The sequence below is a fragment of the Lepus europaeus genome, chromosome 19 (assembly GCF_033115175.1).
Source record: "Lepus europaeus isolate LE1 chromosome 19, mLepTim1.pri, whole genome shotgun sequence".
Taxonomy (NCBI): domain Eukaryota; kingdom Metazoa; phylum Chordata; class Mammalia; order Lagomorpha; family Leporidae; genus Lepus; species Lepus europaeus.
In genome coordinates this window covers 19,097,122-19,123,103 of record NC_084845.1, presented here as the reverse complement: position 1 = coordinate 19,123,103, position 25,982 = coordinate 19,097,122, and the positions used below count along the sequence as shown (strand labels likewise).

The 25,982-nt window shown below is 54.4% G+C and overlaps 1 protein-coding gene across 2 annotated transcripts in view; it reads right to left on the bottom strand.

The window, feature by feature from the left end:
- TSHZ3 (teashirt zinc finger homeobox 3) overlaps positions 1–23,584 on the bottom strand; it is a 72,485-nt gene extending 48,901 nt beyond the window's left edge. Inside the window, exon 1 of one of the 2 annotated variants that reach the window (XM_062177173.1) lies at positions 23,523–23,584. In XM_062177173.1, coding sequence (XP_062033157.1) covers positions 23,523–23,562 — 40 coding nt within the window. In that variant the 5' untranslated portion in view covers positions 23,563–23,584. The remainder of the gene's footprint in view (positions 1–23,522) is intronic. The other variant, XM_062177172.1, reaches the window with a different exon arrangement.
- Between the last annotated feature and the right edge of the window lie 2,398 nt (positions 23,585–25,982).

Here is a 25,982-nt window from a genome sequence, read left to right as displayed (position 1 = left end):
ACTGGCCCAGCCCCAGATGTTGCGGCCATCTGAGGAGTGAATCAGTGGATGGAAGATAGCTCTCTCTCTGTCTCTCCCTCTCTCTCTGTAATGCTGTCCTTCAAATAAATAAATAAATCTTAAAAATAAAGGCAAAAAAGAGAATCAAAAGAGAATTCATTTACTCTCACATCCATGTCTTTTTTGGGGGGTGGGGGGGTGCAGAAAGACTCACTGGGGCCCTGCTGAACAAGCAGCAAGAGGAGGAGGCTGCTAGCTGCAATTCTGTAGGACCCAGGCCCAGGTGGGCACAGGCCTCCCGCACCCCCTCCCACAGCACACTGCGGAAGGAAAAGGGATACGATCTTTTGGGAGAACAATTCGGAAACGCAATGTTCTGCTCAGGGAACACAGCTTTTCAGCTCCAAATGCAGCCTCCAGGACCACATCCTATGAAGATGGAGGTGGCAGACACGCGCAGAAGGTCGGTCACAGTGGCGCTGCTTGTCGGAGACAATGCGAGAAGCTCACCTGCTCCCTGGAGTTACCCTCCACCCTCCGGGGCACAGGCAGCTCTGCGCGCTGGCATGTGGCCTGATGTGACCTGTTGTACAAGCACCCCTCAGAAGTTCATGGAAAATGGGATGAAAAGGTACGTTTATGGGGCCACCGCCTGCGATGCCAGCATCCTGTTCCACACTGCCAGTTCGAGTCCCAGCCGCTCCGCTTCCAGTCCAGCTCTCTGTTAGTGCACATGGGAAGGCAGTGGAAGGCAGTCCAAGTGTTTGGGTCCCTGTACCCATGCGGGAGACTCGGATGGAGTCCCTGGCTCTGCTTCAGGCTGGCCTAGCCCTCGTTGTTGAGGCCATTTGGGGAGTGAACCAGCACACAGAAAATCTCTTTCCTCTCTCTGCCTCTCCTTCTGAACTCTGTCCCTCTAACTTTCAAATTAAAAAACAAATCAATCTTGGGGCCAGCACTGTGGCATAACAGGTAAAGCAGCTGTCTACAGTGCTGGCATCCCATATGGGCACTGGTTCAAGTCCTGACTGCCCTACTTCCAATCCAGCTCTCTGTTGTGGCCTGGGAAAGCAATGGAAGATGCCCCAAGTCCTTGGGCCCCTGCACCCGTGTGGAGACCTAGAAGGAGCTCCTGGCTCCTGGCTTCAGATCAGCACAGCTCCAGCTGTTGCGGTCATCTGGGGAGTGAACCAGAGGATGGAAGACCTCGCTCTCTCTGCTTCTCCTTCTCTCTCTATGTAACTATGACTTTCAAATAAATAAATAAATCTTTGAAAAACAATCTTATTAGAAGAGATACATTTATTTTGAAGCAATTTTTTTAAAAAAAAATTTAATTTATTTGAAAAGCAGACAGAGATCTCTCATCTGCTGGTTCACTCTCCAAATACTCACAACAGTTGGGCTGGGCCAGGCCAAAGCCAAGAGGTGGAAAACTCAATCCCGTCTCCCACAAGAGTGACAGGGGCCCAACCACTTGAGCTGCCATCTCCTGCCTCCTGGCAGGAAGGACCCAGAACAAGGCTCTCTGACAGGGGATGCAGGGGTCCCAAACACTACACCAAATACCTCCTCCTCACCCTAGTGCAAAAAAAATAAAATGTGAAATCCACACATACAAAAGGTATTCAGAAAGTTCGTGGAAAATGTGTATTATGAAAACACTATGCATGAATTTCAGGGTTTTTTTGCACCAAAATAAATGCAGGTTTTAATTCCATTTTCCAACAGTTTCTGAAGTCCCCTTGCATCTGATAAAATATATACAACATAATAAGACGCCAGATGATGACTGAGAGCTACACTTTGCCATCCTTTTATCATGAAAAACCTAACACAGCACCGAGCTGAGGGGATCTTACAGTCCACCCAGCACTCGGATTCTAACTTTAACATTATCATCTCTGCTCTAAGACATCCACCACGCTACATCTTATCCTTTGGATATGCGTCGAAGTAAACTGCAGTTATCTTAGATGTATTTTTTTAACTGAAACAGAAAGGTACAATATAGAACCGATGTGCGTAGCTTTGATTTCAAATATCCGCAACAGTCTATCACAAACTGGCAATAGCGCTTGCCCCTCGGGAGGACTGGGCGACTGAGCTTGTGGGAAGACCCTCTCTAATTGCATGCCTTTGGTTCTCCTGGATTGTGCAGTACGTGCATTATTGCTTTTCTAATAAAAAAAATTAAAATGTATTTACTTTCACAAGGGGAAGCTGCTGTCAAACCTTTCAGGGCTGTTCAGCCACAGCTTCTGTAGCGCCAGCGTGCGAAGCCCAGTGCACGTGCGTGTGCGCAGACACACAGGTGCACAAGCGTGAATGTGTACACAGCCCAGCTGCTCCATGCCCTCCCAGCGAGGGTGGCGTTGCCCTCCCGTGAAACATCGCTGGATGTCACTTTCTATTGGAGCTGAAATCTCAGAGTGTAAGGCAAGTATCTTATGGAAGCTCATTATTTAATTTCCAAGTGAGCGGCGGGGAAAGGCGGGGTGTTTGATGCTGTCAGGGAGAACGGAGCACATGGAACACATTAGAAAAAGGCAGCTCCTCCCCGCAAGGTTCGCTCTGCACCAGGAGTGCCCGTGTCTCGGTCTCTCTCACTGTAAACATTTGTGCAACTTCAAATAAATATCCTCCCAGAATCTCACGCAGCCTTTAGTTCCAACGTAAACCCTACGTGGCACGGACCCGTTTGTGCAGGCCGGGAAACGTGACACTTCAGGGAGAAGTCTAGCTGTGTGTAAGCACTGCTGGAGCAGGCATCCCGGAGGGAAGCCGTCGGGACACAATGTGCACCTTCCCTCCTCCCAGCGCTCCATCAGACCGCTGAGAAGCCTCAACCTTCTGTCTCAAAGGCGAAAACAGAAACCGCATCACAGAAGAACACAGAACGCACACGATGACAAAGAAGAGACCTGGAGGCCGGGCGTTCAAGGGGAAATGAATGGCCTGCCCCCCACCCCCGTGACGTGCCCGGGCCCCTCCCCCTTTCCTGAGACCCTCGACTTCAGGTTCTAGACCCCGAGTCTGTGAGCTGCTCCTGCTTGCCACGCCTGCCAAACAGCAACAGATTTCCACTGTAGGTTTTAAGCCCTGGGGATTGTATGCCACATAGCCGAGACAGTAACACCCGAAACGGGGATAATTGAAAATATGACGAGGTATGTCAACATGTCAGGATAAATACCCCAAATCCTCGCTTTCCTACAGATGAAAAGGATTTGGTAGCTAAATTACAAATGGAGCTTGTTAGCATTCTGCCTTTTTTTTTTTTTTTTTTTTTTTTTGTTCGCAAACATGCATGTAACACTTGTCTTTAAAAAGTCCCTTTTGTAAGAACAGGGCTGTGAAAACTGATTTACTTCATCTAAGGTATGCACACATGGACTGTTCACATACATATACACAGAAAACATACAGACCTGTACATGTATCTTTATGAACACTATATATAATTAAGCCAGGCAGCTTACTTAAAGACAAAAGAATTACAGTGTGCAGGAAATCTGGATTTTACTACATTTCTAAAAAAAAAAAAAAAATCCTGCATATTACCTAAAACCTCACCATTCAGTCCACAAAATGAAACTAAACTGTATTGAGGAAATAAAACAAGGAACTAAGGAATGGACTACCGTGCCCTCTTATTTGTCTAATGATCTCCTTTTCCAAGGGTTATTTGGACATTGTCTCCGGTTGCACTGCTGTCAGATCACTAAGGCATTTGACAACATCATTTCAGAACCTTTCGTTACTGGGATATCAATAATTAAATGCATTCAGTTCACACTTTGTTCTTGTGGGTACCAGCTATTTATCTCTGTCCTCTGAAGAAGCTAATGGTATAATGGGCAAAACATCAAGAATAATTAAGAAAAACGTTGCTGCACACTCTGGGAGAAGAAATGTAACTTTTGCCCAGGACCCCAGCTAGCGTTCATCCACGTGGGACTCTCCCGACACCAACACACCCTGCTGGAATCCCTGTGGCCATGTGCGGGCAGCAGCATCGGCGGCTCGCTCTGTGCACAGCGCGGGGCAAGGCCAGTTGGCATCTCTGAGTTGTTCCTCTGATTGTGTGCACTGGAGAGGCTTGGAGGTGTGCAAATAATGTCAGCGGGGAAGCAGGTGTCACCTTGGCACCTCTGCCAGGCTAAGATGGGCTCTCATAGGCCAGCACAAGGGCCTCCCCTGCCCACTGAGCCCAACCTGCAGACCGCTCACTTCTCCACGTGTGTTTACATAATTAGCTGGGATTAAAACTGAAGTCCTGACAACGTCTTATTCAAGGGCTGGCCGGTTAAGTTATAAGGAACAGGTCCTCCTTTCTTTAGCAAAAAGTGTCTCTTTTCCTTTCAAATCCAGTAACAATAAACAGAGCAAAGGTCGGGCCTACTTGGCATGTAAACCTCCAAAAAGGAGAGTACATTTGCAATCATTAACAATTAATCACAATACCACAGATACATACACACACACATACATGCACACATACATCAGATCCCGTGAACCACACTAAGGGGAGACAGCCTTTCAGATAAGCTCTGTCGCCTATCTGCATATCCTTTCAAAACAATCTTTATCTGTCACCTAATGGGAGTAGCTCCCAGTCTCTCTTGCATGAGACTCGATGGTCAGTTTCCCAAAGGGGCCCTGTGAGTTCCTGATGTCCAACTTTAAACTTCCAAGAGCCACATTTCCAGGGACTCCGATGCTCCTGTTTCGTCATTCAATCACACGAGACTCCCAATATCTGCAGGCAATTTATGGCCCAGAAAACGGGTATCTCGCTATTAACGACAAAGATATAGAAAATGGTGAAATGGAAAGAAGCCACCCAAATGCAGGGACAAGCAACGTTACAGGAACTGCTGTGCCAGCCCTACTCGTGCAATTCCTTCACCTGGGCTCAGAGCACGAGCTAAGAGACGATGGTGATATCTCAGTGCTGAGATGAAGGTGTCGGGCCCTGTGCGAGCAGAGCCGAAGTTTACCTTTGTATCAGATTACCACAAATACAATCTTCAGGGCACAGCAAGAAATTAGTTGTATAAGGTCAACCCTGGCAAGAGACACGCCGAAGCCAGCTTGCGCAAACATTGATTTAACTGAGCCAGAGCTGAGCCAGAGCTGAGCCACCACCTCGGCTTTCGGTCACCAGCTCGGCTCTCCTGTCGGGCCAGGGCAGTCGGTGAGTGTCTACTGGCAACCTGCACACTCACAGCGACAAAACCACTTCTAAGATGGTGCTCCTCAAGTGGCTACTAATAACTAACCACTAGATGGCTTTAGATCTTTCTTTTCTGAATATCTGAAGGTGGATTATATGCCTGGTCTTTGGGACATTTGTTTACCTGACTTAAAGGCTGGCGTCAAAACTGGAGGCGAGGGCAGACCGGGGGAACAGCAAGCAGCTAGGAGGGGCCCTGCTCAGGGCGAGAGGGGCAGGGTCACCCTGGGCGGGTCCTCTTCTGTCTCCCTGCAGCTCACAGAGCCCTGCTTTGAGGCCACTTCATCCTAACTTCAGTTCTATCAGCCTAGGGGCAGCTAGGTACCTGCATCACGTGCCAAGAAAAAAAAAAAAATCTCACACCACACCGGGTACAAAACACTCCTGGGGCTAATGGCAGAGGGTCAGCAGGGATGCAAAAATGAAACCCCATTAGGACGGCTTCCGCGAGCCCCAGCCTAGGCCGTGAGTGATCGGCCTTTCTCTCCCTCGCACAGGGTTACTCCTCTGCTTCCTTCCGAAGAGGGTCAAGATCCTGTTGTTTTTTCTTTTTTTTTCTCCTTCCTAATTCCTAAAAGCTGCTCTGTGGTTACTGAAAGGTTCACTCCTCTCGCTCACGGTCTGCCTTCCACGAGACTCGCACGCAAACCTGCCAGCTGTGTGAGTGGCGCTCCAGCCATCTCCTGCCTCACCTCCAGGCCACCTGGAGGCCGCAAACCCCTAGCAGGGGCCCTGGCCAGCGGCTCCTTGCCGCTGGGATGAGACACAAAGTCAGCCTTGGTGCTCCAGGCACCCGAGCCCGCAGCACCCACCAAGCGCGATCCAGGGGCATGTCGGGGCCACAGCATCGTGACCTACCAGGGGTCAGACCCGGCCTGTTCCATTCTCTCCTCTCCACCCCATCCCACCTTGAGGAGCACCAGGGGACAGAGACAGAGAGAGAGAAAGAGAGAAAAAAAAAAAAAAAAACAGGTAGGTGGCTGACATGCTGTGTGGTCCACATATCTGTTTGGACTGCAAACACCAATAAGCTTTTAAACAAGGAGCCAAGTTCCATTTAAAAATCGTCAGGGCTGGGGAGGGGATGTCCAGAGGGAGCCCAGGCCGGGAAGGCCACCCGGAAAGACGTGTTCTGGAATAGCTTTGCCCAGCGGTTCCTGTCTACAGAAGGTGGGCAGGGAACTCTCAGCTTCAGCATGTGTGCCCGACCAACCCAGGGCATGGCTGGCGCTGCAGGCACCAGGCATATGCCCAGAGGACAAAGGGCCAGGCAGGGCTTCCTGAACCCCATCTCCTTCTATGGAGGGGTTGGGCGGTGTCGGAGTTGCCCTGCCCCGCAGCAGGGCCGAGAAGCCCTTGGAAGCCCCTGGAAGCCCGCCTGGTGCTCCTGCCATGCAGGTGTCCCTGCCCCGACAAACAGCCTGGCTGTGGCACAGCAGCCGAGAGGCAGGGCTCACCGCTGGGCAGGTGCACAGGGCCCTCGCCACCGCCTCCCTGAGCTCACCTGTCCCGGAACTGAAGCCAGCCCTGCGGGAAGCCATTTATTTCCTATTTTTGGTGCACTGATGAATTAGAAGGGGGCATTAATTTTCTCTCATAGCTTGAAACAGTTTATTTATCATGTTTGGTCTCCATCCCTGGTAGCTCACGTCTGCCACGAATGGCTGTTACGTTTTTCTTTCTCCTCCAACGGAACCAAAACTATCCCCAGTGGACGTGGCCAAAAAGGTGGGCAAAAGGTGTGACTTCCAGGAAGGGAGGCAAAAACCCACTGCCGAGGCGCGGTTTCGGGACAGGTCACCGGGACACAGTGGCAGGAAGCAGGCTGGCGTCTCACATCCAAGCGGTCTGGTCAAGCTGAGACAGTCCACTGAGTGTAACAGAACGTGTCTTTTACATTTCTGCCTTCTCCCGAGGGTGGCTGTGGTGAGGTCCCTGCCACACCTGCACCCCTAATGCAGAAGACGGCCCCTGCCCAGGGTGGCTCCTTCTGAGCAGGGGCTCCCGCAAGGGAGAAGTGAGGGGCAGGTGTCCTCTGTGAGACTGAGGGGCTGCCAGTGCTCACTTCCTGCTCTCTCACTTTCTCCCCTGCAGCTGAACTCCCTAAAGGAATGTCTGTATTCACAAAAACATGTGGCACCATTCTCCTCCAGTGCTGAGACCCTCTGTCACCTAACAGCTCTCCACCCTGGCTCCTGGCTGAGGCTTCCGGGGTGTTGGGTCGTCCCTGAGGTGCTATGCTTGGTGCCCCCTGGCAACATGATCATCATATACTTTGTTATCACGTCTGGAATTTCCTGATAGGCTTAGTAATTGATTACAGAGACACGGCCCAGAAAGCCGCGCCCCCACGCTCGGCCACAGTTCCAGTAACCTAACTGCTTAATACTCCTGGAATGTATAAACAGTGCTAACCGCTGCGTTCCCCACTCGGACACGGCAGAAGGAACCATCACCCCGGCGGGTTCTGAGGGCTGGAGACGACCTTCTAGGACTGCAAACAACGTCACCTTGGGAGGTAACTGGGGATGACATCCTTTTTGGAGCAGCCATGACAGATGGCCCATAACCAGATGTCCTCTGGGGGCCGACCTGCCACAGGTATCACCCGTGTTCTGGAGTGTGCTCGGAGTTGCCACCCAGAGGTACCACTAGTCTCTCAGTTTGGTTTCTCAGCTCCACGGCTCAGTCTGTCTAACTTCATGGGCACCGTGACAAGGATGTCAGGGAAAGCAGAGAGCGAGTCACAGCGTGGCCAGGGTCGCACTGAGATCAGTCGGCTCATGCACTTGCTACTGGTGCAAGGAGAAGAAGAGTGAAATACACCAGGGTGAAAGCCACTCTCTAGGGAGCCGGGGTGTGGGGGCCACAGTAAGGAGAGTGTATGGCACCCTCACTTCCTTCGCTCCCACCCACAGAGGGCCGGGAGCAAGGCCTGCTCCCATACTACTCTGAAAACAGGATCAAGCATGGGCACAGGAGCCCGGCGAGGGACAAGGCAGCCACGCTCCCCACACAGATGCACCTGCTCGGATCTCCTGCTGAAGCCCTGGCTCTCACGACAAGTTAACTCACAGCAGCCCAACACAGAAACACAACTCTAGTGGTCCCTCCCCACCCACCCCACATCACCCACCATATCATCTCAGACCAAAACAGTTCATCATACCAGCAAACCCTGCACCAAACTCCGGGCCCCGTGCAGGCAGACCCGCCTGTCAACCGCCTTGTGTGTGTCAGCACCCTTTGTGCTGGCGACCAACAGCAAAGAGAGAATTAGGATGCCGGTTTCTCTCTCTCGGCTCCAGCAGGCCCCAGCGGTGGGACGCATGCGCTGGGCACGGCTGCCCAACCACGCCAAGGGAACCGTCACCTGGGGACTCCCTGGACCAGCCAGGCCAACCTTCACCTTGGCCGGTGAGTTTCCATTAAAAACGGCCCTGCCATCCACCTCAGCTGGGTTCCTGCATGCACGCTAATAAGTGCTTGTTTGTTGAACTAAAAAATCATTACCACAGAACACGTCAAGTAATGAAAGATGTCTTCCTCGGAGAAATGTTAAATACTTCACTTCTTTCACAAGGAGCCGGGACACGTGTTTCCAAAATAATACCTTCCTCCCTCCCCACGCACACTTCGGCAGCGCCAGGGCCCAGCGTGAGCGGGCGCGGGTGGCAGGGCCCTGAGAACCAAGCACGCACTGTTATTTTATTTATTTGCCTCTGCCCAGCTGCCTACGTGTTTGCTCTGTGACTCCCTCGCCTCCCCAGCGTGGTGGGAGTCTGGCTCACGTGGCATGGGGTCCGTGCTGCCTTCCTATTTCACTCAGCAACACAGCAGTGGCCAACACCAGTGCCACCGCCACCGAGGGCAGGTTACTCGCTGCCTAACACGGCCGGTTCACTACGGGCCCGGCACAGGGACAAAAAGGCCTGGTGCGGACCGTGCAGAAAGCCCAGTCCTTGGCCACACGAAAAACAAAACACCCGGGAGCCCCATCTCCTAGCCCTCTTTGCATCTTGGGTGGGCAGGGATCTCCCAAGCATCCTCGCTTGCAGGCAGACACACTGGCGAATCTGTGCCCCCTTTCTTTCCCATGCTGAGACTTGGGGCTGAACCCACAGGGTGGGGGTCTCTGGCAGCTGAGGCAGCAACATCCAAAATGCCTTCCAGGTAACCCCTCTTGGGGAGCTGCAAGGGCAAAGCGGGCATCACTCAGGTACAACGCTGTGCTGTCAAGTGCAGTGGACGCGGGGCTCGGTGGAGTCTCAGGTCATAAACACAAACCATGAACTTGGAACATGGCAGAGGGTGGGGCGTGCAGCCCTGATCCCCCCATCCCTTGTCGAAGAAACCAGACCCCCGGCGACACAGACGCTGGACTCCTGGCCCAAGTGCACGCTCACTGAGCACGCACCTTCTTCCAAGAAGCTGTGAGCCGCCGTCCCTCCTCCCCTCCCTCTCACCTCCTCGGTGAGTCACTGCAGCGGCGGCCAAAGGTTACCTGGACGAACAAGCAGCAGCGGATGGCAGCCGCCACCCCAGAATGAAATGACCGCGGACCCTCCTCCCAACCTGACAGCTTTCACTCCTACCCTTGGCTTTGTTTTCCTTTTCAAAGGGGATTAGAATTTCAGTGGGGGTACCGCTAGCACCAAGGGCTGACTTTTTCATGTATGAATCCATAAATCTCCCATCGATGAATCACAGGGAACTTTCTTCCTCCTCCCCTCTCCAAGGAGCCGCTACATGGTGGAACTGTTTGGGCCACCGTGAGTGCCTTCGCAGCAGGTATCTGAAGGGGCCACAGACTTGCCCATCCACAGCCCCCTTCCTGCCCCAAGCAGCCGGTTCTCATGAGACACCTGCCCAAGGCACAGATCTGAGGTTCCCAGGCCCTGGAATCTGCCCCCAGGATGGGGCAGAGCAAGCGTCGCCCCCAGAAAATCCAAAGCCAACTGCCTCTCGGTCAGAAAATTCTAGACATACAGATGCCTGCCATTCTGACTCCAGAGCTCAGAGGCCCCAGGAGATTCCAGCTCAAGGAGCTTGAGTAGTAGCTTGGAGGCCACAGGCTCTTGCTCCCCTGGGGGCCCAGCTGGGACCAGGAAGCCTTCCTCCAGCCCCCTGCTCAGGTGTGGCCCCTGGAGGGCTCCAGCAGGCCGGGCAGGTGCCTTTCCTTAGGTGAGTCTGTTTCGGTCAGCCTCTCTTGCCAACAGGCCAGAGCTGTGTCACCCTCAGCGGGCTCCAAGCACACTACAGGACAAGGTGGATCTCCTGGGGCTCTTGGCAATGACTCCCCGGCACTGCCACCCACGCCACGTGCAGGGAGCGCAGGACGGAGTGCCCCGTGAGCCCACCGGGTGCACCCTGAACACGGCGACCCCGCGGGAGACAGCACTGATTCCTTCCTTCTCACCAGCTCTAATAGTCAAGCCTCTTCTCCTCCTGCTAATTTTAGAAGCCCCGCTATTCTTTGGGAAGAGAATAGTGTGAAAATCAAGCATAGTATCCAAAAATAAAAGAGTAGATCTGTTTCAGGGTGTGCAGCAAATTTAACTGAAAAGCCACTCCGGAGATGCCACTTTCTGTCTAGTCTTTAATACATTTTCCAATTCCTCCAGAATAGTTTAGCTTCGGGAAAACCAAGAATGAACTCTCCCAGCTCACCAATGATTTTTCAGAGACTCAAACGGGCACCCAAAAGGAACTGCGGGCCACCCCTAAGAGGCCAGGTTATCCGCCCTCCCAGGCACCTGGCAGGCAGGACCCACCAGGATGCCCCTGAAATGACCCTTTGGGACCCAGAGCTCATCCAGGTCAGATGTCGGGCAGGGGAAGTGGTGGACCCTGAGGGTGAAGTTCATGGCATGTCTTTCACGTCTCCCACCTTCATTTAAAAAAAAAAAAAAAAAAAAAAAAAAAGTCTTGTTTTCCAAGACTTTCAGACCCAGCAGAACTGCAGCAGGGAATTAAGTCTGGTGGGCAGAGTCCCTGCTCCGTGCCGCTGGTGTGGCCAAGCGGGACAGGCGGGGGAGTACAGGGGACGGATAGCAGTCTCAAGAGGCCACCTGAAGACCCCAGCCCGTGCCACCCACCCCCCCCCCCCCGCCCCGGCCAGGGAAGCCAGAGATGTGTAACTGAAAGTTAGAACTCTGTGCCGAGCCCTTCAAGCAAACAATAAATATTACTTCTGCTCATAACCGGACTTTTCTCCGGCATCGTCTTTGAATGTTGAACCTTTTTCAATTAATTAAAAACTATGCACTGCAGAGTGCATATTTTATCAGCCCTCAGCTGCTTAAGTGTCTAGAAAAGAACAGGCAGTTTTTCTTTCTTTCTTTCTTTTTTCTTTTTTTTTTTCTAGGCAACCCAGAGCAAGTACTTGCAAGGGTCATATCTTTTTAATTATCTTTTCTCTCTTTGATTAATTATTCCGTCTGACAATAGCGTGTTTCTAATGCTATTCACCTGCCTTTGATGATTGACAACTTTTCTGTCTGATTCAGAGCAAACAGCTGCTGCCACCATCTCCTAGCAACCCGGGTGTGATGGATGAGCCCCCAAGATGGATGGCTGCAATAAATCATGTCTCCAGCCATAAAACTGAGAAGAGGGGATAAGAGGAGAAGCGAACAAAAACCAAAACAAGGTTTCTCCCCATGAGTGCACTCAGTTCCTCACCAATTATACCTGAAATGGACTTTGCACCTAGCAATAGCAAAGTTTCCCTAATCAGTAAAAAGGGGACGATGCCATTTGTATCAAAGGTGTTTAGCACGGTTCCTGCAAATTGGCACTTGTACTCCCATTACCGCCAACACTGCCCAAGTGCAAGGGCAGAGGCTCAAAGTTTCGCCTTCTCCTGTCACGTCTCAGCAAGGAGCAGTCTCACCTCTGGATGGCCGCAGGCCAGTCCAGGCAGCAGCATCTGATCTCCCCTCGCCCCCCCACCCCCTACAAATGCCCGGATAGGTGACAGCAGCTGGGCCAGCCCAAAACTGAATTCTAAGCCATGCTCCTGCGCGGTGCAAAGTGGCAGGCTGCTAATAAAGTTCTTTCAAAATAAACACAGACACACACACCAAGTTGCCTGGAGTCGGCGAGTGAGCAAGCGGCCTCTCCACTGCTTTGCTGCTTCCGGTGGACACGGGCGTTTTCCATGGCAGGGAAAAGTTTGTCCCCGCAGCCGACGGGGAGGGACAGTCAGCCCTTCCACACATTCTAGATGCTATTTGCTTCAGATTAAAAAGCCACCCCGGCCTAACTTTCTGTCCCATCATTTAGGAAAAAAAAAGAAGAAGAAGGAAAAGAAAGGGGAAAAAAAAGAAAAAAGAAAAAAAAAAAAGAATGCCTATGTTATCAGCCGTACAGGAAGCCTGAAATTTAATTAGCAAACCCAAATACAGTCACACACTTAATAGAATCCCCGGCAATTAAATCTGCACCACCGGGGCTCTCGTGGTGGAGGAGCTGGAGCAAGGAGGCCAGCAGAGACTCAGTGTGCTTCCTCCACGGGGGAGCCCGGCGGCCAGGCCTCGGAGGAGGCGGCCAGGCCAGGGCCTCGGCGGCGCGGCCGCCAGCAGCCAGGGGCTCCCGGCGGCGAGGCAGCCTGCGTCCCTAAGTGCTTCCAGTAGGTGGGGGTGTGCTGGTGCACAGAGCCCAGGGGTGATGGACCGGCGGGGCCTGCGAACAGCTGTCCACATCAGTCCTGGTGCTGCTGGCGGTGGGGGGGGGCTGGGGGGGGGCGGAGGCAGACACCCAGGGGAGGCGAGGAGGCTGCTGGGCGCAGGGGTGGGGAGCCGCAGAGGACCGTGTTGTATCTGCAGTATGCCTGAGACGTGGAAGTCTCTGCTGCTTCGTTCCCACACCACGACCCGAGCCGACCGGCGGTTTTTTAACAGTTATATTGTGCTAAGCTGTTCAGATACAGATTTGAAAAAAGGAAAAGAAAAAAAAAGAAAGGCATGACACACAGTTTAAAACATCAGACAAGGGTTCTGGCTTCAGCCACTGCAGCTCTGTTTATATTTTAATGTTTCGTACGTGACTGCCTCTATGGGTGGGGGGGGGAGAGAAAGTTGCCTGCTAGCTTCAGTGTAAATCATACCCACCTCATTTTTTTTCCCTCGGTGTCCTTGGAAATTATTCAAAATTAGAACCTTCCCGTCCACCCATCCCCCTCCTCCATCACCTTCTTTTTTTTGGGGGGGGGTGTTCTTTATTGTAATTGGGAGGGCTGTGTCTGGTCAGGACTCAAGGCCGATCGATGGAAACACACACACACAGGCCCCTACCCTGCCCCAGCCCGTCCTGCTCTCAAGTTACAGGTTTACACGGCAAGTCTAAATAATATTCAAAATGATAAATGGCACCCCGGGCCCGGCATCCACCATCAATCTTTTTTTAAGGAACATCCATCTTCAATAACGCACGTTTGAATCATGCGAAGCCTGGAGCCCTGAGATTCATTTAGACCACCCCTCGCAAAGCCGGCCTGCCTTGAATGATACCTGTCAGCCTGCCTTCCTCCCCAGCCCAGACCAAAGGAGGGGTGGGGGAAGAAGGGAAAAGAGAAGAGGAACTGGGAAGGGGGGAAGGGGGTGGAGTCGGAAGGGCGGCTTAGCAGATAATACCAAGGCACAGAACCTCTGCCCAGCCTCTGCCAATCTCACGGCCGCCACGCTGCACACCCAGCCAGCCTCTCTCCCCTGCCTCCTCTCTCTCCTCCCTCTGCCTCTCGCCAAATCAGCAGTGCTCTCTGCAAGCCGTTCGGTACTGTACAAGGAGGAGGAGGAGGAGGAGGAGGAGCAGCATCACATGGACCCGGCTCCCCTCCCCTCCCTGTTGTCTGGCTGGGGCCCATATGATAAATGACATATGTCATTCTGTCAGGAGGGAAGGGTGGGTCAGTGATATATGACTCTGCTAAAAAGGAAATCGACTGTTTGGCATGGTGTAGCTCTTCTCCTCCAGGATTTAGTTTCAGAACTCTGAAATGAATTCTCCGACGTTTCAAGTGCACACTTAGGGCAGGCTGATGGGAGGCCTGGGGAGATCACACTCCATCCTCCCCCTGCCCTTCCGATGGCAAAAAAAAAAAAAAAAAAAAACCAAAAAAACAGCTCTGCCACTGGATACCTGCAAAAGGCCACGCGTGTGTCAACGTCCCCGGCAGTCACACACCAGGGGTTATTAAAAATGTGACTTAAAAAAAAGAGAGAGAGAGCGAGAGAGAGAAATGAAGTGGAGTAAGGTTAGTCCTTTTATTTATTTATTTTTTAATGGCAAAGGGCTGACACAAAAGCAAGATAAAAATTAGCATGTTTGAAGTAATCGTCCTACAGCTTGACATCTGCATAGTAAATTTTAAAGGAAAAAAATGTGTCAGACAGCCGTGAGCCGCCTCGCCCTCCCCCCTTTCATTAGCTCACTGCCAGGGTGGCACTGCTGAACCTCATTACGGCGAGAGGATTTATGAAGCTGAACCCAATGGCAAAGAAAAGGCATCTGTCAATAATTGTAGGGAGCTGCACTCACAGCTTTGAAATCTCATTAAGTATGCAGTTATCAGGCATAAAGATCAAAAACATTACTCAACTCCGACAGAATCTTATGGAGGAACATTAATTAGCAACAGGCCTACAGTACAAAAAAAAAAAAAAAAACACAGACTTCCTCTTACACCTGCCCAACCCACAAACCTAAAGCAACACTCCCCCTCCCGCCCGCAAAAAAATAATTCCTGGCATCTGAGACTGATCAAGAACATGAAACGAGAGAGAGAGAGAGAGAGAGAGAGAGAGAGAGAGAGAGAGGGAGAGAGGAGAGGAGAGGAGGAGAGGAGGAGAGGGAGGGAAGGGGTGGGCGGCAGGCAGGCAGGGGGGAGGGAGACCGGGTTGAGGAAGGGCTTGGCGGTGAGTGGAGGAAAGGAAGAAGCTGTCAAACTTGAGAAGGATGTCAGCGCTGGCCCTGATTACAGGGGCCCATGCAGTTCTCAGACCTTTTATCATCCTCGCCATCAAAACCAGCCTGGGAGCCACTGCCAGGCCTGCAGCCCAGGCCAGGGGGGCCCGGACCCCGGCACCCTCCTTCTGGCAGCCTGCTCACCTGGCAGGCAGGAGGCTGCCTGCCCAAGGCCCCACGGGGCAGATCCTGCTTTCTCTCCCGGCCGAGGCTGAACCCCAATGGGCTCAAACCAGCGGCCAGGCCGGGCTGCCCAGGCCCTATGCCCTGGCCAGGGCATTGTCGTGGCACCCACCTCCACCTCGCCTCCACCTTAGCGCACCTGCACCTTTCTCTTGCATCAGACACACAGCACCGCAGCACGCCCCTCTCGGGCCCTCACTCTCCTCTGTCGTGTTTCTGAGCACGAGAAGTTCAAACACAGGGGACGATGCAACATAAATGCTGGGAACGTACGTGGAAACCGTGAGGCCGAGAGAGGGGCTGCAGGACCCTGCAGGCCAGGGTCCAGCTATGGACAGGCGTTCCAGAGCACTGCCTGGGAGTCTGACACCAAGGCCACCAAGCAGACGAAACTCCAGCATCCCCACTTCCCCGCAAGCCGCCTGGGGTCCCGGGCAGAGCACACTCCCCTGATGCCCCGTAGCCTGGATCCAGGATGGAGGTGCCGAGGCCCCAAGGACGGGGCCTTGAGGAGGGTCCTGGCTTCAGTCCAGCAAGCGGCATGAGCCAGCTCCCTGGCACACTGTGCAACAGTTAGGCACCACCCCCAGGTTCCCCCAGGCAAGGTGTGGGATGGGAGTAATAGTAACGATAGAGTAAATACTCCCGTCTCATTTTCACTATTGCACTGTTAGAGAAAGGTGCCCCAACGCACATGTTCACACACTCACACGCTGGCGCTCTCTCTCTCTATCTCACACATACACACACACACACACACACGGCACTTCCCATCAGCCCGAGAACACCAGCACCAGAGCATCGGCTCTGCTCTGAACCCCTTTTGACCACACTCCCGATCCCCTTACTCTCTCCCATGCCACGCTCTCCCTGCCCCAGGACCCCTTCTGGAGCGTTCACCCCGATCGCCTACAGAGGATAAAACCTTCCCCATCACGAGCCACATCTTTAAGGAAATGGGCATTGAAATTCCTAGGCAACCAGCTCGGAGAGCCCTCCTTTCCAATAAACGCCTCCCCTTTGGAATATCAATGAACAGAGCTCGGTCAATTGTCACCTATCACCTATGACCAATGCAGTCAGGAGCAGCTGTCTGTCAACCAGACCTGTTGGGAAGGCATTTTTGCAGTGGTGTTACAATAAGGTGTTTATATTTTTTTATGTGCTTACCATATTACCTTTATTATGTGTAACAGCAAAGTGATTATCGCAATTACACCTAACAGAATTAATTACAGAACTTCCCATCGTTGGAGGATACATATGCATTAGAGGGAGGCAGAAGAAAGAAAACACCTTGATTGTGCTAACTATTGTTGGGCTGTGCCTTCTCCAGGAGCAGGGCCAGACCACCGGCAGCCCCCAAGCCTTGGGAACCCAGGGGTTTCACAGGACAGGAAGCGGTGTTTTCTTAAAAAGAAGTAACGCTTTCACTTAACAATGTGCTGGCTCCAGTGGACAATATAAAATCGAATTCATTTTTAAAGTGCAAATCTTTAAAAGGTGCTGGTTAATCCAGCCAACCAATGTTACTACATAAAGGAGAAAGCGCATGGGTGAAAGACTTACAAGTCTTTACGTATGCAAAATAAATTCACTCAAGGCTTCATTAATATTAATTTAAATTCAAAACCCATTTACATTAAATTGTTCATTAAAAATTGCCTATTTTATGCAACATGCATTTCTCAAAGAACTCCGTGGAAACTGAATACATAGGACGAGATTTAATGATGGGGATGGAAAATCCACAGTAACTGAGCTGGAGTCCCTGCACGTATGTTATCACACAGCCCTTGGCTCACCATGAAGGATGGGTTCCAGTTTGGGAAACAAACAGGCATCAGAGCATTTTGTTTTCTGCTACTGTAAACTTGTGAACACGACCTTCTGGCCTACCCCAGGGGAAGAAGAAGAAGAAAGGAGGGGGCAGAAAAAAAAAAAGGCAAGAGAAATGGGTGGGGTGCAGAGGGAGCTGGGGGCAGAGTGGACAGGAGGTTCAGTGGTGCCACCTCGGGACCCCACCTGTACTCCTGACGTCCTTCCGTTTTCAATCTGCGAACAGGAGCATTCCCTAGTGCCCAGGAGGGTCCAGAATGGACATTTCTCTCTCTCCTATGCTCCGCCCCCTGCAATCCTTTATCCCCAAAGCCAGGCAGCCAGGAATACCAGGAATACGACCAGGAGGAGCTGGGAAGTTCCTTGCCAGGGTGTCTGCCCTCCCAAAGATCATCTGAACTTGCCCTGTTTCCCCAACAGCTGTTTTGGATGAAGAAAACACAGTCCTAATTAATAACATGTGTCCTGACAGTATGAATTAATAATTTATCATTAAGCCCAAACAAATCTAAATTCTCCTTCAAGAGCCACACCTTGGCATGGCTGGGAAAGGAAGGTGAGCGGATGGCCAGAAAGTGCAGGTAAACACGACCTTGACTGAGACGCTTTCTCCCTCCTCCGTCCATCTCCTGGGCTACTCCTGCTGAAATAGTAGAACAGTTTATAGAATTGAAAGTAATTAAACCCAAGAATCTAAATGCTGATCAAACCAAGCGTATGTGCTAGAAATGTCTTCTTTTTTAAACGGGGCTTATAAAATATTCAATATTTGGTCAAGGACACTATGTAATCTTTATTAGAAAGATTCCTACGCCTGGAGTATGACAGTTCTGCAGGCAATGGTCACAAGCAGAGGATGTTCTATTACTGTCTTTATTATTATTATTATTATTATTATTATTCGTTCCAAAAAGCATAGTATTATTCTAGTCACAGTAGCCTAAATTTTTCAAGTCCACATATAATGTAAATTCTTACAAATGTCGAAACAGTACGAAAAGCTATCAAGTCGATGGCTCCATTCCTTGAATTCAGGTAAGAAAAATAAAACAGAAAGCAGGGGTTGGAAAAAAAAAAGCATTCACAGCCATTGTTTGGTAGGATTTAAAAAATTAATTTAATGACTAACCGCAAATACTGGAAACTAGAATTAATCTGTCTGGATTTTTTTTTTTTTAAAAAAAGGCTTACAGACATTTAAATGCATGTATCAGGACACTTTATCAACCTAACATAAAATTGTCATCTTATCTTATTATATGACTATTTTATGCATGTGTCAAAGAATTTAAAAATGACTGCCTATTGAGTCTAATTACAAGTGCACATTATCTGTCTGGATGTATCAGTCCATATCATTGTTACCAAATACAATATATTGTATTCACCTTTCATTTTTAACGGCAGACACAGAAACCACAATTTGGAGCATAACTCACACACACACACAGAGCACCTGAGAGGTTTGAGGCTAAGTGATGCCACCCACAGTGTGCTTCTGCCCCACGACCCTTACCAAACAGCTGCTCCCACTGGGCCGGACACTCACAGTGGGGTAACACACATGCCTTACTTTATTATTTTTTTAATTCTTTTTTTTTTCTTTTTTACAACAGGACCAAAGCCATTTTCATGGTTCATGCAGGGAGAGGCAGGCACACCTTACAAGTGCACTTGGTGTCACCAGGAGCTGCCGGCGTTATTAGGTTAAACATGGCGGGCGCATGCCAGGACCAGGGACTTCCCAACTCCTTCCCCTTCTGCCTGACTCCACCCGGACACGTGGAGAAGGGAAAGTATGGGAAACAGCCCGGGCACGTGGCCCTGGGGCAGACACTTCTCCTTCCAGAAACCCCAGCCACGGAGCGGGGGGTGGGGGGAGCAGCGGTTCTCCCTCTGTGAGCCCACCTGGGCTTCCCGGCCTTTCCCACGGCCCTGAGCAGTCGCCTCTCATTCTGATCACTTTGCGAAACCATCTTTCAAAAAGAGGGGGGAAGCAGAGTTGCGAGGCGATTTCAGGAGTCAGCAACACCCCTTTCTGACTACCTCGCTGCTCTCCAGGCGCGCGCTCAAGGCAAAACCGAGAACAAAAATGACAACAGCAGCCGCTCACAATCAAGTGTGGCCCTGGAGAGCACTGAAGCCCTAACTGACAGTTGTCAAGATAATGGGGGCACAGCCGCTTGATTCTGGAAGATTCTCTCCCCTATGTGGATGTCTGTGGGAATGCCCCTGCCTCCCGTCCCTTTGTTTTTCCTTTTCATCTTCAGGATTTTCCTTTTATAAAAATGTGCAGTGCTCCTTCACAGTTCGTAGGAAGTGGGGGGAGGGAAAAAATAGAAATCACAGAACAGCCAAAAGCAGTCACCTTGCCACCCTGCTGCAGAGAGTACCTGCCCGGTAGGATCCCCCAAGGCTGCGGCTGCACTGTGCTTCCCAGAAGGGAGGCGAAGCCCCTCTCTGGGCTGCCTGGGATTCGGGAGGGCACGCAGGACACCTCCAGGTGGGCCTCCTCCCAGGCTGGCCCAGGGGCTCCAGGCCTGGCGTCCCCGCAGTGTGCTGCGGCACCAGCGAATCGTAAGCGTTAAGGGGTCCCAGTTTGTGTAAGAGTCAGGATGCCCACAGGGTTGCCCTCACCACGTGGCTCCTAGAGAGCTCCCGGGAAGGCCAGTCCCTTTGCACACGAACCACACTCCAGAGCTCAATGGCAAGCTGTTGTCCACTGAGGAATTTTTTTTTTAGCATTAGCCTTTTACAATTTCACATTTTCCTCAGGGAAATGTCTATGCATAGATGAGGCATTACTTGCTATCGAGTAGTATTCTAAATTTTTTTTTCCTGGTAGTTTCAGAAAACATGGCTTGAGAAACAAACACCATGAAGGTGAGGTGGCCCAATTCTAAGCAAGAGGTGATGGTCACTTTGCCGGAAGATGCTGGCCTTTCCCTAGCCCTGCCCTCTGAGCTCGTCTGGGCAGCCACAGCCGCGCGCGCGCACACACACACACACACACACTCACACGTGCACACGCCTGACCCTTAGCAATTCCACACTCCGAGAAAGCAAACCGCCACCCAGGTTCTCCTTCAGCGGGTGAAGGACCCAACCTGTCTGTCTCTGAGACAAGCCACCAAGCCATGCACCATCTCGATCGGGAAAAGAAAAACCCCAAAGTACAGAAATTCGTCTTTTCAGGGATCCTCGCAGGCTGCCTCGGCCTTCCGGCAGGCAGCGGCTCCGTGTGGCATCCATGTGTGCACCTGTGCGCTACGTGGAGCAGCTCGACCCAGCCCCCGACCGGCCGGCTGTGGTTGCTATTCTACCCCAGACCATTAAAAGGGCCCTAATTCCTGTGACATGATTATCCAGGTACCAAAGCCCATTTGTCACCTGCAGTAGAAAATTGAGTTAATGTACAACTAAAGGCAGCCAGGACTGTGTAATATCAACTTGATTACATCAAACTAGCTGCAAACCTAATTCTGCTGGATGACACTGCGTCGAGCTTGTCATCTCCAATCATTAAAGCTGTCAGGAATCCATCAGGTTTACAGCTAATTAGGTGAACACTAATGAAGCTGGCAAAACAACTTTGCTTTTTTTATGGCTGAGCGGACCTTTCAGTTTGGAGAGGGAAAAAAAATTCCCGAGTATTCTCAAGGTTGCTGGGGACTGGATTTCCAGTTACCGATCAGCAGACATCTCCCCCCCACACACACCCCAACTCTCTCTATCAGTACAAAGCCATCAGTTTGTCATCACTCCCTGGTATGCCACAAAGGCAGGCCGGAACCTTCTAACGCACAGCTGCGAGAGAACCCAAAAAAAAAAAAAAAAGATGGGTGAGGAGAGAAAATGGGAAGTTTCCTGTCCATCCAAACAAACAAGCAAACAAACACAAAACTCACAGAGCCCACGTACTGGCCTGTGCACACACCACTCCAGCCTACATGTGATGTGTGGTTGTTGTTGTTGTTGTTGTTTTGTTGTTGTTTCTCTCCACGCTTCTTCAGTCAGTAGCCCTTCAGTCATTCTCCACCCCCTCCTGCACACGTCCATTAGGGCAGAAGCATTCTGATAAAGTAAATCCAAAACCAGGCTATGGGAAAGAACAGAAAAGCACTCACGCTGCCAACTTCTGATTGACCATTAAGCTATTGATGAATGTGCCTGTCAGGAGGCAGACAATTAAATCAAATATGAAACAAAGTCGTTTTGACGGGTCATTCTGATAGAGCAAAACCATTCTCCCATCTCTTATTAGTCGTGCAGTCAAGTTTTTATATAATGAATTTTTTTCTTAACTGACCTGAGATTTCCTGGCTGACTTTTTTTTTTAAAGGTGCAAAAAAAGGTTAGCGAACAGGTTGCTATTAAAAAAAAAAAAAAAGCAAGAAAACCAACAGTGCGTTTTCTCCTTCTCTAATATTTTTAGAAGTTATCAAATAAGAGTCTGAGATTGGCAGGGTGCAACAGAAAAGATGAACTGTAAGAGAGAGTTCTGAACCAAATGGAAAGATGTAATCACATATGGTTCACTTGATTGAGGCACGCAGATACCTTAAAATGTGTATCCAAAAAGGAAAGAAAAAATTTCAGAGACTGGAAGAAGCCCAAGACATTCCTACCACCCAACTTTGTGAAGGATCCCTCCAAAGTTTGAGAGTTTATTTTGGGCAGATCGGCTCATTGCTTGAGCCTGGAATTTCAAGGAGACAGTGGGATGGGCAGGCAGCATGGGGGGCCAGGAGGTGAGCTGGGAGGCCACACTCCGCCCCACCGGCACAACTGGCGTTTTCAAACTTTCTCAAGGCGGGCATCACCGGGCACAGGGGGCCAACACCTACACTGTATGCCCCAAACCAAGTCTGTTCATTGGTGCGATTTTCTGAAGACACTCACAGACAAGTACAGTTCGGAGAGGAGAAGGGCTCTAAGGTTCCCTGCCTGGTGACTCTGGGTATGCAGAGTGCAGCCCCCAGGCAGTGTGGGCTGGCATGGCCAGAGTCACCTTCGCTTTCACCTACTCCAACACCCCTTAGCTCCACGCTCAGCGCCCCAGGGGGCTCAGCCCTTTCCTCCCAGAAGGGCCCCTCTCCCTGCCCGCCCCAACTCCAGCCCAAGAAGTGGAAGAAGAGAAGAGAAAAAGCAGTGAACACCCAGTCGGGCCTCCCCTGGAGACAGCATCTGAGCCTCTGCAGAAGAGTGCTACTCCCATCAAAACCCATCGCGTCCATATGTGGTCCTCCGGGCAATCCGCCCCAAATTCCCCAAGTTGCACTGACAGGGCCATCCTGACGTCACGGAGCCCGGCCTCACTATTGCAAGTGATTTATTGATGTTTATTGGGAATGAATAGATCAAAGGCAGCAGCATGACGGGCGATCAATCAGTCATCAAATCAAGGGTGGCAACGGGCCAGAAACCCTTCTTCCAGGCAGCATGGCCCCAACCGACATTATTGCAAAATAATGTTGTGTGTGTGAGAGAGAGAGAGACGGTTCTGTTTTGTTCTCAGCGACGCCTTTGCCAGAAAAGGAAAGAATAATAATAACGATGATAAGAAGAAGAAAATCGTCCCATTTTTAACGGGAGTTGACACTCCTGGCAAAAAATAAAATAATAAAATCAAGTGGGGGGTGGGGTGGGGTGGGGAGAAGTAGTGTCGCGTCCCAGAAGTAAGTGTAGCAGGAGGAGACGCGGGTGGGAGCCGCGGTGCCCGCAGCGAGGGGGCCCGGCGGAGGGAGTGCCCGCGCGGGGCGCCGGCCTGACAGGCAGCTGACAATACCCAGACCCCGCGCGCTCCGCTCTCCACCGCCGTGCCCGGCGTGGGCCCGACCAACGCAGGGTCGATCCGAGCGGCGGGGAGGCGGCCGAGGGTCCGGCTCCCTGGCCCCGCACGCTCCGGGCAGTGCCCCGCCGGCTGGCGGCGGGAGGACACGGACGGTGTCCCGGGGAACTCAGGCGACCCCGCCCGCCCCCATCCCACCCCACCCCACCCCCGCCCCGCAACAGACACACACACACACACACACCCCGGGGGCTCCCCTCCCGTCCGCTCGGCCCGGCCCGGCCCGGCCCGCGCGCGCTTCCCCAAGTGGGTGCGAGCGGGACGCGGGGCAGAGCGCTCGGCGGGGCGTCCGGGGGGCGCACGCACCCACGGCGCGGAGCGGCCGGAGAGTCGGGCGCCCGGAGTTAGTGGGCGCCCGCAGCCGCCCGGGGGACGCGGCTGGCGGCCCGGGGCGCGCGGAGGAAGAGGAGGCGGAGAGCGGGAGGAAGGGGAAGCGGCTCGTACCTGCTGCGCGCCGGGGCGCCTGCTGCTTCCTCCTCGGCATGATGCTGCTCCGGCGACTGCCACCGCCGCCGCCGCCGCCGCCGGGCTGAGCGCGCGAGGGAGGGGCGGCGGGCCCGCGCGCGGGGGGGGGGGGCGAGGCGGGCCTGCTCGCTGCTCCCCCCGGAGAGCGGCCGCCCGCAGGCTGCTGCTGCGCCCCGGCTCTCCGCGTCCCCCCCGCGCCGCGCTCCGCCGCGCTCCCCGAACGTGCGGAGGGAAGAAGGAGGGCGGGCGAGGGAGGAGCGCGGGGGAGGGGGCGGGAGGAGGAGGAGGAGGAGGAGGAGGACCGCGCTGCCGGCGGAATGGGAAGTTTGACAAATCGCTCCGGAGGCCGGAGGAGGAGGGGGCGGGGAGCCGCGGCGGCCCTGCCCCCCCACCCCCCGCCCCGTCCCCAGACGAGGTGCGCCGGGTTCGGGGCTGGGGGGCGGGGAGACGCGGCGGAGGCGGGCGGAGGGGCGGGCGGAGGAGCGCGGGAGCGGCCCCGGCCGGTCCGGCCCCGGCCCCCCGCCCCCGGCCAGGGGGTCACGGCCTCGGGAGGGGGGGCGCGCCGCCGCCGCCGCCGCCGCGGCCCGGGGCTCGGCGGTCCAGTCTTCTGCCCGCGGCGCGGCTGGAGCGGCGGCGGCGGCAACAGGCAAGCTTAAAGGAAAAGGAGATGATCGTGTCACTCGGCCGCCCGCGGGGGCGCCCCCGCCCCGGGCCCCCCCCCACCAGCCCCCGGGACCCCCGCCCAGGCCGGGCAGAGGGGCGCCGCCCCTCCGCCTCAGCCCCCGAGCGAGCCACGCAGGGGCGAGGCGCCGGCCCCGCCGAGCCCGTCCCGGGGCGCTCCCGGCCCCCTGCCCGCGCCGCCGCCTCCCCGGCCGGCCTCGCCCCCACCCCCGGGCCGCGCCGCTCTCGGCCCCGGGGATGCCCTGTGGCCCTCGGGGGAGGAGGCGTGCGGGACGCCCTCAGGCCCCGGGGCTCCTCCCCCGGGACCCGCCGCCGCCCCTTGCCCAAGCCCCCCTCCGGCGGCGGACAAACTTTCCCGGGCGCGTCCCGGGGGGCCGGCGTGGGAGGGGGCGACTCCCAAGTTTCCGCAGCCGACTCCGGGACGGTCACGGCCCCGCCGGCCCGCCCCTCGCCCTCGCCCCCGGGGCGCCCCGCCGCGCAGCCCGATCCCGGGGCGGGACGGGGGCGGGAGAAGAAACTCGAACTCGCGCGCCCATCCCCCGCCTCGCCTGCCCGGGGCGCCCCCGAGTGGGGGGCCCGCCACGCCGCCGCGCGCCTGGCCCGCGGGCGGGAGTGCGCGCGGGGGGATTGATTATTGATCGGGTGATCGGGGTCGCCGAGGCTCCGGGCGGGTGCGGCCGGCGGGCCGCGGGGGAGGAGGAGCTGGCGGGGCCGCGCCGGCGGCGGCCGAGCGACGCGGGCGCACTTACTGGCGGCGGCGAGGGCGCGGGTGGGCCGGGGCTCAAGGGGGCGACCCCCGGGTGGCGGTGGCGGCGGCGGCGGCGGGGGAGCCGGAGCCGGAGCCCGAGCGGCGCGGGCGGCGGCGCATCGATGCGCTGCGGGCTCGATTGCGTCTCCCTGGGCCGGCTCTCGGGCCGGGAATGGGGCGGCCGCGGCGGGGCCGGCTCCGGGCGCTGCCGGGCGGCGGTGGCGGGGCCTCCGGGGCCCACGGTCCCCGAGGCGGCGCTGCGCCGGGGCGCTCGGGCTGGGTCCCCGGAGCTGCCGCGGGCCCTGAGGCCCGCAGCCGCTGCGAGGGCCGGCGCCCCGCGCCCCGGGACTGGCTGCCCCAGCGCTCCCGGAGCTGCGAGCCGTGGCCGCCTCCTTCCTTCCTTCCTTTTTTTTTTTTTTTCCTATTTCTTTCTTTCTTTTTTTTTTTTTTTTTTTTGGTTCCTCTCCCCCCTCTTCCTCTGCCCTGTCTCCTTTTTATTTTCTCTCTGTGATTGTTTCTGCAAGTTTGTTTAAAAGTTCACCGCATGCTTTCTTCTCTCGTAGACCGGGAGCCCGCGGTCTACTCTGACGGTAAGATCCCAGCTCCCCGCCGCGCACCGCCCGGCCCCGTTGCCCCCGGGACGCGGAGGCGCCGCCGCCGTCCTCCGGCCGTGCGGCGGCTGCGGGCCCCGGCGCGCGGGAGCGCTCCGAGTTGGCGGCTGCGGGCCCCGGGCGGGGCCGGGAGGCGGGGTGCGCCGGGGCTCCGGGCCTGGGGCAGGGGGCTCCCCGCGCCGGGCGCCTGCGGCCCGAACGGCGGCCCCGTGGGCGACAGGCGCTGCCCGCGAGCGAGGACACGGGTGAGTGGGCCGACGCCGCTGCGGCGGCCCGACTGTCGGCTGCGGGAGGTGGGCGCCGCGCGGGTCGGCGGCCCCGGGCCCCGTCCCATCCTCCCGGGCGCACCGGAGGTAGCGCGCGCGCCGCGCTGCACGCCAGGGAGTTCTCTCCGGCCCA